At 42.0% G+C, this 19,576-nt stretch overlaps 1 protein-coding gene across 3 annotated transcripts in view; it reads left to right on the top strand.

Moving 5' to 3' along the window:
* The window catches only part of LOC134221373 (trithorax group protein osa), a 535,812-nt gene that overhangs the window by 115,471 nt on the left and 400,765 nt on the right, over nt 1-19,576 (top strand). For all 3 annotated transcript variants that reach the window (XM_062700565.1, XM_062700566.1, XM_062700564.1), the window contains exon 3: nt 14,455-14,784. In XM_062700565.1, the coding sequence (XP_062556549.1) occupies nt 14,455-14,784 (330 nt within the window). The remainder of the gene's footprint in view (nt 1-14,454; nt 14,785-19,576) is intronic.

Raw genomic sequence — 19,576 nt, 5'->3', positions numbered from 1 at the left:
CAGATTTGTGCTATCCGAGCACGGAAACCCACCAAAAAGCTGGGTGGGAAGGAACGACACGGGGTCATCCTCCCACTCGCAACATTTATAGCTGGCGGGAGCGGAAAGCGGCAGGCAGGCGGGGTGGACGATCGAGCTGGCAAACAAGCGAGCGGACGGAAGACCGAACGAACGAACAGTTTCCAAGCATTAAAAATGAGTGCTTTTCCATCTATCCTGAAGGCCTCATTCCGAATTCCGAACCGAATCCAAACCAAACTGAACTGCCAGCAGCACCCACCGATGTGGCAGGCTCTGGTTCGTACGCCATCCAATCGAGGGCGGTACGGGGTTCCTAAACTGTGCGATTTGTAGTACCACTTTATATGTAACAACGTTTAATCATAATGTCTATTTAAATTTATTGAACGATGGAACAGTACAAAATTGTTTCATAAAGCTTACGTTAAGCTGCACAAGCATGATCATTTTATGTTCAACGAATATGTTTGTCAATAAGAATCATTATGAGACAGATGAAAAACTTATTGGGAACCCCTGCTCAGGAGGATCATCATCAACGCTTCTATCGCATCCAGTTGCTTTTGCTGCCGTTCCGCATCGGAGAGGAGGCGGTAATGTGGGTGTCGGATGGGAGGTCGGGCGAACAGAGCCAGTGTCACAAAAGCAACGATATTTTCATCTCATTTTCCATGCTGTGCACGGCCGTGCACTGGTGATTGTGTGCTTCCAGCGACTACTACACCACTACACGTGCTTTCCAGTACCTATGGAAGATACCGAGGATGAGGAAAATCGATATTTTCCTTTCTGGCTGTGTTTCAGCACTGGGGCCGGCACGGTACACGCGGGGTGGCATAATAGGAGGCGGAGCTTTTTATGCTCTCACGTTTATACACACGTACAGCGCGGGTTGGTTGGGCCGGCATGCACACATACAGTTCTCCCTTCCCCGATGCCACAGTATTCAGTGGAATATCCGTAGCGAAGCAAAGCATCGGCAGCGTTTGGCAAAGGACACCGAGAGGGTGGTAGCCTATTTGTGTTATGAATTTTCCACAAGCAGCGGTAGCAGCAGTAGCAGCAGCAAGAATTGTGCTACATACAACTCACACACGTGAACTGCAATGACAACAACAATGGATTGCCAACACCGAATCCACCGGCAGCAGCAGTAGCAGCAACATAGCACAGCAGACACCGAGTTAGCAAGGCTCTCCAGCAAACATTGTATGCGAAAGCGTTTTTAGGATTTTGCTTTGCAGCACAACGATGGGCCCCAGGGAGAAACCCAGTTGCAGTTGGCAGAGGGTGGGCGGTTGGTTGGCTTCGTGCGAGAACCGAGGTAGGGGCAGGAAAAATTATATATCATTTATCTATTCAACTCGGGTGCAGATGAGAATTCATCGAGTTGGGTTAAGTTCCACCGAGAGACAAAGGACAGTGTGTAAGCAGACGAGATAGCACCGCTTCTAGCGCGTAGGGGATTGCGGTGTCAGCGTGTTGTTATTTTTTTTGCATGTATGAATAAATCAGCAATATGGACTTTGATTTAGTTCGGTACAGTACGGTTCTTTTAATAAGAAAGACGACTTATTAGCCAGTTTCCCTTCAAATGCTGATTATCGAAATGTGCTATATGCCGTGATGTTTTTTGTACAACTACACTGGCCATGATCGCTTATTTGTAGCATTTGCATTTTTGTTGATTTTGAATTTTTGAAGTTTGTTCCAGAAAACCTGAAAAAACTATCAAGTTGTTTTGTAACATTGAGCGACTTGACCGCATAACAGTAAAACTGTTCGTGTTCGTAACGTGTTCCTTAAACGAAATAAAGGCTCGGAATTCTTCTTTCAAGAGACTTGGAACCGTACTCTCGAATGCCTCAGAAGCGTTCTTTCAAGATACTCAGAAGCCTCAAGGGAAGCCTTCTTTCAAGGGGCTCAGAAACCTTTTTTTTTAAGTGGTTTGGAAGCATCCTTTCACCCAAAAGGCTCGGAAGGCTCTCTTAGAAATGCTCGGAAGGCTTCTTCCAAAACGCTCGGAAGCTTTCTTCTTTCAAAAGGCTCGAAGCCTCCCTTTAAGAGGCTCGAAATTCTTTTCACAAGAGGCTTGGAAGCGTCCATTCAAGATACTTCGAAGCCTCCTTTTAAATTGCTTGCAAGCCTTCTTTTAAAAGGTTCGGAAGACTTAAAAAAGGCTCCTTTCAAAAAGCTTGAAAGTCTCCTTTCAAAAGGCTTGAAGCCTCCCTTTAGGAGGTTCGGATTTTTTCGTTCAAGAGTCTTAGAAGCGTCCATTCAAGATACTCTAATAATGCCTCCTTTTAAGTAGCTAAAAAGCCGCCATTCAAGAGGCTCGGAAGGCTCAAAAGTGTTTATTCAAGATACTCCGGAGCCTCCTTTCAGGGGGCTTAAAAGCCGCCATTCAATATGCTCGGAAGAGTCTTTCCAAGAGGCTTGGTAGCCTCCTTTCAAGAGCTCAAAAACCTCCCATCAAGATGCTAGGAATTATTTTTTAAAGAGGTTCGGATGCGTATTTTCAATAGGCTTAGAAGCGTCCTTTCAAGTGGCTCGGAAGCCTTCCATAAAATGGCTCGTAAGGTTTTTCAAGAGGCTCGAAAGCGTCTATCAAGAGGCTTGGAGGCCTACTTTCAAGGCGTTAAAGGGGCTTAGAAGTTTTCTTTTAGGAGGCTCGGAACCCTCTCTTCAAAGGGCTCGGAATTATTTTTCCAAGAGGCTTGGAAGCATACTTTCAAGATGCTCGGAAGCTTCCTTTTAAGTGGCTCGAGAACCGTCACCACCGATACAAACTCGTGATGGGTGGCTTACATTGTCTTCTCTTGAGCCTCTGCATACAATGTACTTCGTCTTCGACGCGTTGATGACTAGTTCGACCCACTTTGCTTCCCTCTTCATTCTGATGTAGGCTTCTCCCATCTTCTCAAGGTATCGTGCCATAATATCATTGTTATCGGCGAAAGCAAACAGCCAAAAAGCTTTCAGTGAATAACTGAGAAAATGCTAATTGAATATTAAATATTGGCTACAATCTAGATTATCGTCGTTTTTGTAAATACGACACACGACATCTTCCATCCACTCCTCCTCGGAAAACTTTGTTAATTACGCAAAGCAGCGCTCTAGCCTATACCTCACACCGTGTTCAAAGCTTTCTTATCCTGGATTTCGTGGAGATCCGTAGCCGAAAAACGTATGTCCTATGCGTGTGCTGTCAGGTTCGCCATCATTGTTCACCACATCGCCATTCAGTTGCTCTTTCCTTATAACATTGTCATTATCTCTGGATTACCTCTCACCCGTTTGTAAGAAGGTTCCCGTTTATGCCCTTACAGATGTCGGGCTGTGACACGTGGACCTTACGTGAACAATTGTCCTTCTCATAGAACGTTGTTAGCTCGGTACAGTTGCTCTGTTTCTTAGCGGCCTCGATCTTCCTGCTGGTGCTTTTACCTACGAAAATCGAGTTTTGCCTGTTCCGCGCCCGGTCGTATCGTGCCTCATTTACCCTCGTGCTATGTTGCATCATTCTTTTTTAATAACTACTCACATTCTAGCGGTGTTACAAATGGCGGACCGAATGTCTCTCCAGCCATCTTCGACGCGTGTTGTACACCGTCAGGAGCTTTCAGCGCAGGCATACTGCAACGAGGTAGTGGTCGGATTCTATATTCGTACTGCTTCAAGTACGAATGTTAGTGTTGTCCGAGAAGAATTTACCATCGATTAGAACGTAGGCTCTTTTTTGTGAAGTTGGTATTCTGTGGGCTTATTCGTTCAGTCGACTCCCTGATTCGTGGTATGTCTTCTTCAATAGTTTGTGCGATAGATGTGCGGTGATAATTTTTCTTAAGACAGATTGGTCGTTTTCAAAGGTAAGACTGCATGGAATAATTACTTTATAATTAATTATAATTAATTTATTTATTTTCCTCGATTACGGAATGTCGCTTTGATAATCGGGGATTCGTCAATGTTCATGCTGTAGTTCGAGATGGTACCATTGATGATTTCTTCAATTTTAGCTAAGATTCTTCGGTTGTCGTGGATGGAACCAGCGACCCTAAGCTTAGCTATCAAGGTGTCCCTTCACATTTTTGATTCGATCGACGACGGAACGGTCCTGAAAAACTTGTTCCATTTGTGCCAGGGTTCGCACAAAGATGCTTGATGGCGTTCGTCTTTGCCGATGTCGAAGACTCCGAAAAACGTGGCACGAGCTTCGTATCCTCGACAGGCTTGGTACAACACCTCTTTCTTAAAGACGGGACTCTACGGGATAGCTGGGTTATTCGTATAAATAACAAGAACCAAACCGACTAATAAGAATCTTCTGTCGCAAACCGCACCTTCCTCGAAACCTTGATTTCGTCAAGAAGCCGTCAGTCTCCTCCCAGCGACGGCGGGACGTCCTTAACCAGAAGCCGGCCAAACTGGAATGGGGATCTTTCCTTGAGCGCTTGGATTAGAATTTTGCTGCTGCTATACCAAAACATGCCTCATAATTTGGTAAAGATAAATAGGAAACGGACTGCGAACGAGGACATACTACACCCAAAATCTCAAAACCCTAATTTGGATCGAGAAACCAGGAGGAATCACGGGCCACCACCTCCTTTCACCTGCCAGTCTTTAGTTTTCCTAAAGATATAAAAGAAGATAAATAGATTAGACAATTATTTACCTGCGGCTCTGCCAATGCCCTAACTGGGAAACCAGTGAAGGACCCCCTCGGAAGGTCGGTGCGGCAATACCCGCTGGCACCACCGGGATTTAGCATCGTGTGATGCCGCGCCGCCGAGCCGTCCCAACAAGGGAAAACAAAACCGTCAAAACAACACTCCGGATCGCAAAGAAATCACTGCACCATAGCTCGAGAAAGCGGTTTATTCCAGCTGGTCCTTTATAGCCCCCTCCGTGAACCTTTTCCGCCTTCCTGCCGCACTCGACGTCATCTCGCCGCGAAACCACCACCTCCGGCAAGCCCAGCCGATTAGTTTCTCTTGCTTCCTTCTGTTTTCCAGCACCGACAACCGCGCCAGCAATACTAGACAAGATACCGATAACAAAATTAATACATAAAATTTCAACAATTTTCTGGCGGTTTTCCGCCAGAAAAGTACACTACACAACATTTTAAAGCACTACACATACCTCATAAATCGATAAGCGTACCTGCATGAAAGAAAGCGGCAGACACAACCTCAAATTGACACGAGTTTTTGTTTTTTTTTTCATACTACCTCTTACTTTTGTTTCTCGGACTAGTTTCTTGGCGGAAACTAATTATCCTCCAAGGCATCGAATAAGCTGAACCCAGAAACGAAAACAAAACTACGGTTATTAGAGTATTTACCAAAAATCGACTTTACTTTCCGAACCGTCCATACTCAAGAAAGTTTTCTTTCAATGACTTTGACATGTATCAAAGTTTTGGTAGCCAAAGTATGCACGCTGAAACGAAATTACTACATTGATATTACAAATGAGCTTTTTTTGAATATTTAGGCCCTAGGCTGGCTCACCTCTGGATAGCATAAGTTTATATATGAGTAAGTCCAGGTATGAATCGCCAACCATACAAACAGGGATCATAATGCTTACTCATTCGTACGGGCAGAGTATGTACACTAGGGTGGTTCAAAAAATCGATTTTGCTCCACAGTGCTCATCTGATTCTTTATCATGTTCTGAGTGTCCTCTGAAAATTTGAGCTCATTTGGATTAAAACTGATTTAGCACAAGCGATTTCAAGTTTGCATGCAAATTAGTATGGGGAAATTTATTTTTTCATTATACTGTTGATGACGCTTCCCCATTAAGCGCAGGTTAAAAGAAAACCTACATAGCTAAAAGGAATACTCAACATCTTTCACTCAGTGAAAACCGCATCTTAATTGATCGTTCCAATAATTAGTAATCGAATTTAATCTATACCGTGGTTTTCTGGAGCTAATTGCATAACTCCTCAACAGGCAACATTGCTGCTCGTGGCGCGAAAGATAGCACACACAAATTCAGGCTACTATGTTGCACTGCACATTTCAGTGATGCCCTCAAAGAAGTTTAACGATCATGACTAAAGATTCGCAACCTGTATTAAAATCGATTACTAATTACTGGGGCGATCAATCAACATGCGGTTTTCGTTGGGTGAAAGCTGTTGAGTATTCCTTTTAGCTATGTAGGTTTTCTTTTAACCTGCGCTTAATGCGGAAGCGTCATTTACAGCATACTGAAAAAATAAATTTCCCCATACTAATTTGCATGCAAACTTGAAATCGCTTGTGCTAACAGTTTTAATCCAAATGAGCTCAAATTTTCAGAGGACACTCAGAATATGATAAAGAATCATAAAGAATTGTCAGTGCCGAGAAAAATTGACTTGCTCGTTTTCTCACTTCTTTCATCCTTTTCGTGCCTTCACCAATGCAAACAAGGGTAGACACGAGAACGCGTGTCCATGTCCAAAACGTATTGAACACAACACACTGTTCAAGAGCACTGACCTAACATAGTTTCCTAGGAAAACAAATTCAAGCGGCGGCATGCTAAACATTTTTCGTCTAGTAATGGAACACGTGGGCATCTAACGGATAGAAATCAAGCATGCTCGTATGTTTTTGCATAGTTCCAAATCTAAGGAACCTTAGTTACCATGATCGTTTTTGCTTGCGTACCAACCCAGTGCACACTGAACTATTTACAAAATAGTACAGACCTTTTTGGTTCTCCAAAACGTGCTGGAATTTTGAACATAAGTTCTATCCGATCATCCATGTCCTACAGGGTGTTCAATAAGTTCGAATACAAATGTTTGATCATTGTGTTTGTAACCCCAATGTACATATTCTGTATTAGTATTGGTGTCAGCGTTAGCGGTATATATACGCTATCGGATGTGTGTAGTGTTGACATTCTGTCACTTGTTTGTTTATTACGCGCGTTGAAAATGGATTGGGGCACCATAAATAGCCGTTTTTGAAGGTCGGTAAATAGCCGTTTGAAATCATTGCGGCGCACTTCAAAATTAAGGTTTTGGGGACGATTGATGCCCCCAATGATAAAACGGAGGTCAGCCCTACGTGTTACAGTAGGACGATAACCCTTTATACACAGAAAATGCGATTTAAGCCTTATATGGGGACAATTTCATCGACTTTTTGGACAAAACTTTGCGACCTCCCAGCTTCCCGGATTTGAACCCTCTTAACTTACTTGTTTGGTCCTTTATTATATTAAAGCTGTACGAATACAAGGTCAGTAACTTTGACCAGTTCAAGACGTAATTCTCAAAATCTGGAACGAAATGCCCATGCAGACCGTGCATGCCGCTTGCGATGGGTTTTAGAAACGTTTGAAGCTCGTGAAGAAGTATAAAATAGAGGTCATTCCAAAAGAAATGTTAATAACGTTCCTTATAAACAATACTTCCAATGAAATGCAACCGGGACAAGAAATAATTTAATCTTAATTTTTAAACATTTTTTGAAAGTGTATTCGAACTTATTGAACACCGTGTATGTGATGCATAGCTAAACATTTCAGCAGTTCAATTGAACGGCTTAGGGTCATTTGGCCGAATGCTGTTTGGCCGAATGCCATTTGGCCGAATAGTTGAAATACGTTTCTTTATCAAGTGTATAAAGTGAGAAGTGAATAGTGAGTAGTGAGAGGTAAGAAGTGTTTGTAGTGGGATGAAGTGAGACGTGATAAATGAGAAATGAGTAATGTGAAGTTTTGGTCTTTCTCGTATACTAAGACATAAAGGCTATATGATCGCTTCAAAAACAAACTTTTTATAGAAGGCCCGGAGACCCATAGTGTTATTTTTATATACCGATCGACTCAGCTCGACGAATTGAGGTGATGTCTGTGTGTATGTGTGTGTGTATGTCTGTGCGCACCCACCAAAAAGAAAGTGTCACTCATTTTCAGGTATGTATCCAGTAGCGTCGCGTAACCTCACTTTCTACCTGTGCACTGACCCAAAAAATGAAAATTTTGTTATTTTGACAGCCCAAATGGAAAATAAAATTATCAGAGTCGTTTAAACTAATCAACATCTAGTTATTCTATGCATTTCCGCAGACCAATTCCTTAAATTTAAGTCCAGTGCACAGATAGATTGAGGTTAGGAAAACGCCACTGTATTTATCCTTAACCGATTCACTCGCAACAAGTTGCAGTTGACGCAGAATACTTTCTCATTGTCCCACTCGCCATCCTATTGAAAATTGACCAAATCGGACTATGGGCTCACGAGTAATGGTAAAATACTATTTTTATAATGCACGAGAAAGGCACCATCGCCGCTAGGTGGATTAATCAGGGTTTTGGTAAGAATAAATATGTGATAGGTGAGAAGGGATAAGTGAAATAGCGAGTAGTGAGAAGGAAGAAGGAAGAATGAATAAAAAAAAGGAGAATAAGGCAAAAGGAAGAAGGAAGAAAGAAGGAAGGAGGAAGTTGGAAGATATAATACGGGAATAATGAAAAAGGAAGATGGATAAAGGAAGATGAAGAAAGAACGAAGATGGAATGAAGAAAGAAGAAGAAGGAAGCAGGAAGAAAGCAGAATGAAGAATAATGAAGAAGGAAAAAGAAATAATGAACTTGGAAGAAGGATGATGGAAGAAATAAGGAGAAAGAAGGTGATAAGAAGAAAGAAGGAAAAAGATATAATACAGAAGAAAGAAGGAAGAAGCAGAAAGAAGGAAGGAAGAAGATGAAATAAGAAAGAAGGAAGATGGAGAAGGAAGTAGGAAGACGAAAGAAGGAAGATGCAATGTGTAAGAAGGAAGAAGAAAAAAAGGAAGATGGAAGAACGAAGAAGAAAGAAGGATAAAGGAAGAAATAAGAAGGAAAAAGAAGAAAAAAGTAGGAAGAACGAAGGAATAAGAAGAAATAAAGAAGAAGGATAAAATGAAAAGGAAGTAGGAAGAACGGAGGAATGAAAAGATAGTAGAGAGGAGGAAGAAGTAAGAAGAAATAACGAAAAACAAAGAAGGAGAAAGGAAAAAAGAAACAAGAAATAATAAAAACAAGAAAGAAGAAAGAAGTGAGAAGGGAAAAAGGAGGAAGGAAGAAAGGAGAAGGAGGAAAAAAAACTAAGAAGGAAGAAGGGAAAGAAGAAGAAATAAGAAAGAAAGAAGGAAGAAGGGAAAAATAAGAAGAAATGTGGATGAAGTAAGGAAGAAGATAAAACTAAGAAGAAGGAAGAAGTGCTCTGTCCTCAGTTCTCAGTTCACTTTTCCCTTCATACTTTTCACTTCTCATTTCTCACTCTTCACTACTCGTAATCTGAGATCCAATTTTTTAACTATTCGGCCAAATGGTTTAACACCAATTGAACCGATAGAATTTCACTTATTACTTTTAAAAGCCACTGCAAACCTTTTTGGTTCTCCAATACGTCCTGGAATTCAGAACATAAGATCAATAGAGTGATTCAAATTTTGACTTTTTCGCTCCCCTATCCTTAAACGATTGTTTTTGCTATTTTAATAGTCCTCCCAAATTTTTAGCTGATTTGGATGTAATTTGGTTGTGCACGTGCCGTTTGAAGGTTATATGAAAATTGCTATGAGAATTGCCACTTATATAAAGGATCGTTCCGTGAAGCAGCCCAGAATCTATTTGAATATATTTAACACATCGCCATCATAGAATAGATCCTAAGATGAAAGTCAGTTGTTGTTGCGAAGCAATCTGACTTTTGTGAGCAAAAATATAAAGAAAACAGAAATGCTCATTATTGATATTGATGTTATTCTTTTACGTGTTAAATTGATTTTCCCACAATTCAGTATTTCCCTAATAACTTTTGTTGCCAGCATCAAATCGTTTAGCAACAACGACGTTATTTTACCTTGTTTAATTTTCTATATTGCTAACGTATTCATACATTTTTAGAGCTTAATGGGCAATGATGGCGAACGGTTTTTCACAAAAGTTACTGTTTTCATAGTAATTTTCATACAAGCTTCAAACTGCTTGTGCTCAGTCAAATTACATCCAAATTAGCTAAAAATTTAAAACGTTTATTAAAATGGCAAATGTCATCGTTTAAGCATAGGGGAGCAAAAAAGTCAAAATTTGAATCACTCTAATGATCAATCAGATCAAACGAGTCCTGAATAGTACAATCAAAGTTAATTGCCTATATTCCGGGTATTAGCCACCCGGAGTGGAAATTAATTTCTATGACTGAAACTCGATTTGTGCAATTGCACCTCCGTCCTTCTCCGCAGCTCATAAGGATACTGATGAGATCAAATTTTCAACACCACAAACATAGCCGAAATCTCTAAATCTGTTTTTAAAACCAACTCTTACACACGCATTGTTTGTCCAATGCCGACCTAGTAGGTTGAGTATTTAGCTATGGGGCCGTACACATATTACGTAAGCACTTTTGGGGGAGGGTTGTGGTTTTCGGTCAATATCTTACGCTCCATATAAATAAAAAATCATTTGTATGAAAAAAATCTTACTCAGAAAAATTGCTTACGTAATACGTGTACGACCCCTATGTCTGCACACATGTCCTACACACAACTTAATCAGCAAATGTGCTCAATGAAGTAGGATTGTGTGATCGTACCAGTTTGGTCGTCGGATCCCATCTTGATCACATAAGCAAGAAAAAAGATCGCCACTCGAGTTCAGTACAATCTAATAGGCAATTAACTATATTCTGGATGTTAATTGATTATTATAGATGAAATAATGACTACGTCTGAAACTCAGTTGTTGTTTTGTCGAGTTTCAAACATAGTAAGTGCTGAATAATTAATCCGTGCATCGTTTAACATCCCAGCAGCTCCACCAAGCAGATAGGGTTTCACTCAATACTTTTACCAGATTCTACCGACCTCTTTGGTTCTTTATAACCTTCTGGAGTTCAGAATGAGCCCCCCTTGAGTCAATATTCAAGACTTGAGAACGATTCGTAGAAGCAAATGATGCCATACTAAAAACAATTTCTTGGTTACTCTGATAGTCCTTTGAAATAACTCTCCTAGAAACTGCTGTTCCACATCTCGATCTATGCTTGAAACAACGGTTCTTTCATTAGCGACTCATGGAGGGTCGACTGTATTGCAGACCCTTTTTGTTTTTTCGTCATGGAGCTCAGATCATTCGATCTATCAAATGAACCAACTTATGAATGATGTATGAAATGATATCTTAGTAGATCCATAGAGCTGATATGACTTCAATCATCACTTATACAAACTACTAAGGGAATGGTTCGGCACTTCATCCCATAGCTCCTATTCCCATCCCATCAAAAACGAAGCAATGAAAAGGAATTTTGTTTGTTTCTTATTTTTATGATTTTTTCACCAGTCAGCACGCGTGTTAGCAAAAAGAAGCGACTAGATTGGTGCTGTATTTCTTTGTTTTGCGATGAAATGAATATACGTTCAGTGAGATGAAAAACGAAACAGTTCCCCTACATACCTTTTAGGATCTCAAAAACGTCGTTGAAATCGTAATGTTTCAGCAACTCGATTATCCTAGTCCGTGAACATTATGGCTCTACCTCCCAAAAAAAAGTCAACGACTACATTCGAAAAAACATTGCTGGACACTAACACCTACTTAGTCATTGAGCATCATATTTTGGCCATAACTTTTGATCCCATAGTCCAATTTGGCCAATTTTCAATAGCAAACAATGGGACAGGATTATCTGTCGAATGGAACTTGTAAGTAATTCGAGTAATTCGGCAAATGCTAAGTTCCAAAAAGTGTGTCTACAAAATTTTGTACACATACACACACATACATACATACACACAAACAGACATCACCTCAATTCGTCGAGCTGAGTCGATTGTTATATAACAGTATGGGTCTCCGAGCCTTCTATCAAAAGTTTGGTTTTGGAGTGATCATACAGCCTTTACGTATACTTAGTATACGAGAAAGTCAAAAAGTGGTAAAACATCAAAAAATGATGGATTCATACTCATGCTTTTAGAAGCGAAATTTTTCCAAGGTTTCGGATATCTGGATCTTAAAGGTATAGTCGAATTTGACCTCCGATACTTTCCTGTAAAGTCAACATCCTGATGAACAATTTTGCTGGAGAAAGTGGGGACCTAGCTCTTTTCTGTGATTTTACACAGCCAAACTAAAATGCTGGGCATATATGAACCATCCTTACCAAAAGGGTTAAACTGTGTCGTTGATTGTAACTCCGACAAGGAACAGAATTTGCCAACCATTAAGAAACATTTCTACAGAAATGTGACATAGCAACAAATAAAGGCACATGTCATAAGTAGTGCTATGCATCATGTTCAAATCGTCAACTAGTTATGCAATTAATTAGAAACAAGCTCAAATTAGAAAAGACACCCGAATTCCTACCGGAAACATTAAACCAAACGAGCCCCAATCTCCCGTATCAATCGGCACCAGTATGGTGGCACATTTGGACGATCGGCATCAGCATTGTGGCCCTCGCTGAATGCAGAAGCCAGAGGAAAGCCATTAAATGCAGAGCGACGAGAAACTTCTGCTCCATCCACCGCCACCGATGAGGCGGTGTGCGCTGTGTGTCCTGGACCGGCTCTGCGTGTGCTGTTCCAGAGTGTCACAATCCAGCCGAAAGGACCGGAATCGTGAGGGGTAGAAAATTACACAGCCCTGCCTCATCGTCATCCCATCGCACGGAGAGGCTGCCCGCCTGCCTCTGCACCATCATCCATCGGCGTTTTGTGTGGCGCTCTGGAAAAGCGAGGGGGGTGGTTGTTGGCTTTGCTTTTTGTGTGTCCTGCCCGGTGTTCTGCTCTGCACAGAAATGCTTCACGCGCTGATAAACCTGACACACAATGTACGCTCGGATCCGCTTAGCCGCAGCAGCAGTGTCAGATGCGATGTGTGAGTGGTTGGGCGGACAGGGATTGAAACAATCGTCGAAAAGATAAAGCATCATTTTTGCTCGAGAATCGACACTGCTCCCCGGCATCGCATCGGTCTGCGCTGGAGCCATTTGTCCGGGGAGAACACGTTCGCCGTGCTGGCTGACTCTGGCACATAGGACGGCATTTAAAATAATGATAGTATCAAATCATAAAACTAGGTAACAACGCTTCGGTTTCCGTTTTAGGAAAAACGTCAGCAAGGGAAAATGGGATAGACAGGTGGGCGAGGGAAATCAAATTATGTTTGATTATTAACAGAGAGCCTGAATAGTGGCCCGGTCTGTAAACCGGCACCGAGTTAGATGACAACGCTGACTGAGGAGCGTTTTCCAAGTGGATCACAATAGCTCGGGCGAAAGTTATAAAATCCGGCAAGTTTCATCATATTGCAGTTTGACGACTTGCGGAGTGGGAACCGTTGGCGAAGGTTATTCCTCGCCGTAGCCTGCGAAGTGTAAGAGTTCATTCATATGCTTTTGATGGCTGTTTGATGGGCAAGGTGGGATACCGGCTCGGAATGCCATTGATATGCAATGTGACCGAATGGCTGCCGACGGTTCGGAGTCCTCGATGGACGGAAAACTTTTTGAGTAGGACGATTATTTATTATTACTTCGCTACGGTCGACGCTGATATCGTTCGACTGGCGAGAGCCGGGAACGGTTGGGGACAGACGACCGACGGCGTGGAATGGAATGTGTATGGCAGGATTCTAAAATATCTTTATTGTCCCAGTCATCTGTGATTCTGAGCGGGCGATACTGGGAAGCTGTGATGTTGGCATGCTCGGTGCGGATTTATGAGAACAAAGTTGTACCTCGAAGGGGACGTTTGTTTTGCAATCTGAGGATGTTTGTGCTGCCGTAAAAGCTGTGCACTGTTCTGTCGGATGACATTCAAATTTGTTGTAATGTTTGAAATATCGTTTGTATTATCTGTTTTTCATATTTTGATAAATGTTTGATACTGATAAATAAAATGAGGGTTGATCAACATGTGCTTTGAAAGGTTAAGGGACTGTGAATAAGCAAACTCACAACGAGCTAAAACGAGTATGAAGGGAATGGTACTAATGGCCTGTTATTTCTTGAGAATGAGTATGAAATGAATGTAAATGCAAACTGCAACAGTTAATGAGAGAGTGCATTTATTTTGTTTTATTCCCGACTGATACTGCAAATTATTTTTGGTGTTCGCAGCGCTAAAGTAATTTATAGAACGCTATTTTTATATGAAATTAATCATGTTTGAGTTCCGAATTGAGCTCCGATTGCATTTAATTAATTTTACCTAACATCTATGCAGACAACATTGTATTCAATGATTTGAAGCCTCAAAAATGGTGCTGAACACGCGTCGCTCAAGTTCTCATCGAAATGTGATTCCCAAGATCTGCTTATTCGGTCGAATACAAGGCCACTTCCAGGATTAATTAAGAAGACATTCATCCCACACAGCTACATCTGGATGACCACGTTCCTCTTTCCCATTGCAGGGTTCAAACGCTCGCGGCCAATCGCCATACCCGCCCGGTGCACCGGGTCAGAGCCCCGGTAGTTACCCACCGCCATCCCAACAGCAAGGTGGTGGCCCACAATCGCAACCGGGCCAACAAGCTGGTCAACAGCAGCCGCCTGGTCGCGTTGATCAGGGAGGACCACCTCCCCCACCGCAGGGGCATCAACCGCCAGGGCAACCACCACAGGCATCCCCGGGGCAACCCGGAAGTGGTCCACCGCCATCGGGGCCATACCAGCAACGATATCCGACTCCGCCTGGACCGAATGCCGGTCCCAACCATCGGTCCCCTTATCCTCCCCATCAGGTAAGTGTACCGGTTCGTTTGAAAAACCGTCGTACGAATCTCTGCAGCATCAGTCACTCGTCAAAACCGTTCTTCACGTTTCGCTGCTGTTTTTCTCGTGCCTGACGAACATCACAAGCGAATCCAGAAGGGCACTAGCCAACGTAATATAAAATGATTATGTCTGACTGTTCTGTCAGCACCATCGTTGCCAACATCGTTCGTTGTGGTGCGGACGATGTTTTTCCCTTTTAGGAAACTTTTCGCGTAATAATTGCTACACAATGTTAGCGTCGTTCGGTTGGATCCAGTCAGTGTTGACAACTCCCAGAGGACATTTGTCTTTGTTTGCGACACTGCGTATCATTGAGGGTGGGCCATGAAATGAGAATTTAATCCAACTCTGCTCCGACAACTACTGGCCTTGAACCGATTTTTTTTTGTTGTTGTTCGCTTGCAATCAATTCTGGCTTTTACAGGATTGGCCTAGAGACCGACAATTTTATCGTAATCGTTTTATCTCACACCTTGTAGCATTTAATTTAAATTTGTATCATGCTTTTCCGTCCGGCATCATTACGACACCAGTCAACAACGAGATCCTCTTTCCGGATTGCTTGATTGCAACCCGCAAATGAACCAGGTTTGCATCTCTTCACTTCAAGATTTCCACCGCTAGCGTCATCATCGTTCATCCACATGAGAAGAAATGGCTCCAAAGCAATCTCCCCACTCAGTCGTCGGTCTCACGCAATTTGCATTTATCACACGGCGATTGACGACATCGGCACGATGCTTTGCGTTCTTGCGTATCCGGATTTACGTAATTCGTCGCTATAGACGGGATTTCCTCGTGTTAGGTGTTCCGTCGAGGTTAAAGTTAGTTGGAGAGTCTTCTTGAGCGAGGACTATTCCTTGCAGTAAACAGTATAAGGCATGAGGGTTTTATGAACCCATCATCATCAGACTGCACAGTGCAGTGGTTAATGGTTTGTTCGGTTGGAAAGGTACCTGAGCTATGCGATTCGGATTGTGCAAATCTGATATTTTGTCAACTGGATTTAAGAGGCAAATATATAAATGAAACCAAAACAATATTATAGCATCAACTTCGCCTTTCTTTATCCGTTATTATTATTATTTATTCAGACTAAGGCCGAAGTTGCCTGTGCGGTATATAAGAGTATTCTCCATTTGGCTCGGTCTATGGCTACACGTCGCCAACTACGCACGGAGGGTCCGCAAGTCATCTTCCACCTGATCGATCCACCTTGCCCGCTACGCATCTCGCCTTCTTGTTCTTTATCTGTACTCGGGTGTTATTTCCTTCTTATTAAATTGATAGAATAACGAAAAAGTCATCACTGTTGAATTGTTTATGAATCGCAGAAAAGTCACCATCCACCAAATCTAAGTGAAATTTTGCAAGAATTGTTTTCTAAACGAATAAATTGCAGGATGAAGCTAACAGTTTGACAAAATTATTAGTCATTAGAACATATTTAATCCAGTGGCACAAAATTTAATTTTGTACAATTTATGTGGGGCTACATGTGAAAAATTACGTTTTAGTAGGCAACAGTCTAGGTTCAACAATTTAGGGCTTACTAGTTTACCATAAAAATGATTCATTAAATTTTTAATACACTGTTTGATGAAACTAAGTGTTAGTTTTCCAGTTTTCGAATATGTATTCCTTCGTCGGTTTTTGTCATCGGAGCACAATGTTTATTCAAATTTACTGTCAAACTAAAGCCGAAGTGGCCTGTGCAGTGCATAAAAGTCTTCTCCATTCAGTTCGGTCCAAGGCCGGCCCACCCCGCAGTCTACGGAGGGTCCGCAAATCGTCCTCCTCTTGATCGATCCACCTCGCTCGCTGTGCACCTCGCCTTCTTGTTCACATCGGATCGTTGTCGAGAACCTTTTAAACTGGATTACTGTCCGACATTCTGGCAACGTGCCTGGCCCAACGCAGTCTTCCGATTTCCGCAGAGTGAACGATAGATGATTCTCCCAACAGCTGATGCTACTCGTGGTTCATTCGCCTCCTCCACGTACCGACTGCCACCTGCACCCCACCATAGATGGTACCCAGCACTTTCCTTTCGAAAATTTCCAGTGCGCGTTGGTCCTCCATAAGCATCGTCCAGGTCTCGTGTCCGTAGAGAACTACCGGTCCAATAAGCGTTTTGTAGATAGTCAGTTTGGTACGGCGGCGAACTTTATTCGATCGGAGCGTTTTGCGGAGTCCAAAGTACATACGATTTCCTGACATGTACGTCTCCGAATTTCTCTGCTCAAGTACACGAATTCTTCAACCACCTCGAATTCGTCACCACCGATACAAACTAGTGGGGAGTGGCTTACATTGTCCTCTCTTGAGCCTCTTCATAGCATGTACTTTGTCTTTGACGTGTTGATGACTAGTTCTTTCTGTTAACTTTCCTTTTCAGTCTGATGTAGGTTTCCTCCATGTCGTCGTCGAATCCCTGTCCTTCATAATACTCCTTCCAAAGCGATGTTGAATATCAGACACGAAAGACCATCACCTTGCCGAAACCCTCTGCGCGTTTCGAAAGGGCTCGAGAAGGACACTGAAACTCGAACTACGCACATCACCCGATTCGTCGCATTGCTCAACCGTATAAGTTTATCCGGAAATCCATTTTCGTGCATTAGCTGCCATAGCTGGTCCCGATCGATTGTATCATATGCGGCTTAGAAGACAATAAATAGATGATGTGTGGGTTGTATTCGCCTGCAATACCTGACGTCCGACGAACACCTGGTCTGTGGTAGAATGTTCACTCATAAATCCCGCCTAGTACTGGGACCTCCTTAGCCGTGCGGTAAGACGCGCGGCTACAAAGCAAGACCATGCTGAGGGTGGCTGGGTTCTATTCCCGGTGCCGGTCTAGACAATTTTTGGATTGGAAATTGTCTCGACTTCCCTGGGCATAAAAGTATCATCGTGCTAGCCTCATGATATACGAATGCAAAAATGGTAACCTGGGGTGGCATTGTGCATCTCGATTCGAACGTAATTCTATCGAGTCGAACATGTTTGGCATTACGGCTTTCAATTCGATTTCGAAAACGACTTATCGTTCGAGTATGCTCGAGGAGGTACAAGAATAACGAGATGTTTTGGCATAATGGAGACTCGATAGCACACTGAAAAACGACTCAAGTCGAATGAAAATCACTCGTCACCTTTATAGCTTTCGAATGTTGTTCGAGAGTCATTTCTTGCTGAAAGTTTTTCATTATATTTGTTATTATTTCTCTACGGGAAGAGAATAAATGTTTCAATATTGTATCTTGAAGGAAAAAATGTCATTAGTATACCTACTTTTATAGTTTCCAGACAATATGCAATCTCTAATTATCCCGAAATCCTCGTAAAAAAGACTTAAATAGTTTTTTTGCAGTTTTCACGTATTTCTTGACGATTTCGTGAAAAATCTATGGGGAAAATCTGCATAAAAACGTATATATTCCAAAATCTACGTAAACATAGTTGAGTCATAAAAATAAAAAATAAAAAAACGCGCAAGAGATGACCCAAGTGCATTTAACTAAAACACATGGAAACATCAAAGTAATTTATTATCGAATCCTTCTTTAGCTTTAAATTATTTAGCCCAAAATTGGGTCTGTGGCATAAACTCGAATAAATATAATAAATGCTAAAGCATTTGATGAGTTTGATTGGTCTACGCATGCGGTCTCGTGTACTCAGACGACTAATGACGGTGGAAGACCGACACTTGATTACAATTAGAGCAATCAAAGTAATCAAATGCCTTAGCCAAGCAAGCCTTTGGCACAAATCCGCCCAGCCCGTTGTTGGGGGCATAGAGTGTGATCCTCTCGATTAATAAACAATGTGCACTCGCTTGACAGTGGATATACAACAGTAAAGCACATGTGAAGATTGGACAAATCAAGCATCCGAAATATATTCAATTTTCAAAAAGAGCTAACAGAGGTTGAGGTTGGAATTTGGATTTTGATGGCTTTTCCGCAAACGTGACTTTTAAGTGGTCTTGTTGTGTAGGGGCTATCATGCCTATCTAGAGAGTAGGAGGTTGAGGGTTCGAGTGCCTCCTAGACACGTGGATTCTTTTCCGCAAATTTCATATCAATTTGTCCATTTAGAAACACAGCCAAGACATTTAACAAAAAAATGGTTTTCGTACGGCCGAGTTGCCGAATAATATGCAATTAAAAATAAAACTTATAATTTGTGTCGTAACTATATCTCAATTTATAAAACATGTCGTATCGGCATAATGTTTTAATCGGTTTCAACTGCTCAATAAATAATATTGCTTTTATAGTCATTGAGCACGATTTGCTTGTTCATAAATTAACTGCCAATTCATGCCCTGAAGGATGCCTTTCCAACAGGCAACATGCTACACGCAGATGAAATTACTCTTATTCTCTCTGTTTACTCACATTCGCCATGCGCTGAAGGTTATTCTCTCTGTTTACATTTCGTTTGACAGAACATACTCGATTGAACTAGTACAGCACCATTCGAAATCTTGTACTGCGACTGAATGAAGTCGAACGAAATACATAATGCCGCAATTTTTTCGAAACGAATGCAAAAACGTACGAATCGAGTGATTCGATTCGAGATGCGCAATGTCACCCCTGGCTTAGAAACCTCGCAGTTAATAACTGTGGAAGTGCTTAATGAACACTAAGCTGCGAGGCGGCTCTGTCCCATTGTGGGGATGTAATGCCAAGAAGAAGAAGAAGAAGACTGCCCCACGAAATCTCTTGCGATTGGTGTTAGTCG

The sequence above is a fragment of the Armigeres subalbatus genome, chromosome 3 (genome assembly GCF_024139115.2).
Source record: "Armigeres subalbatus isolate Guangzhou_Male chromosome 3, GZ_Asu_2, whole genome shotgun sequence".
NCBI lineage: Eukaryota > Metazoa > Arthropoda > Insecta > Diptera > Culicidae > Armigeres > Armigeres subalbatus.
Note: the sequence above shows the minus strand (reverse complement) of the source record. Positions and strands in the feature narration are given on the sequence as shown.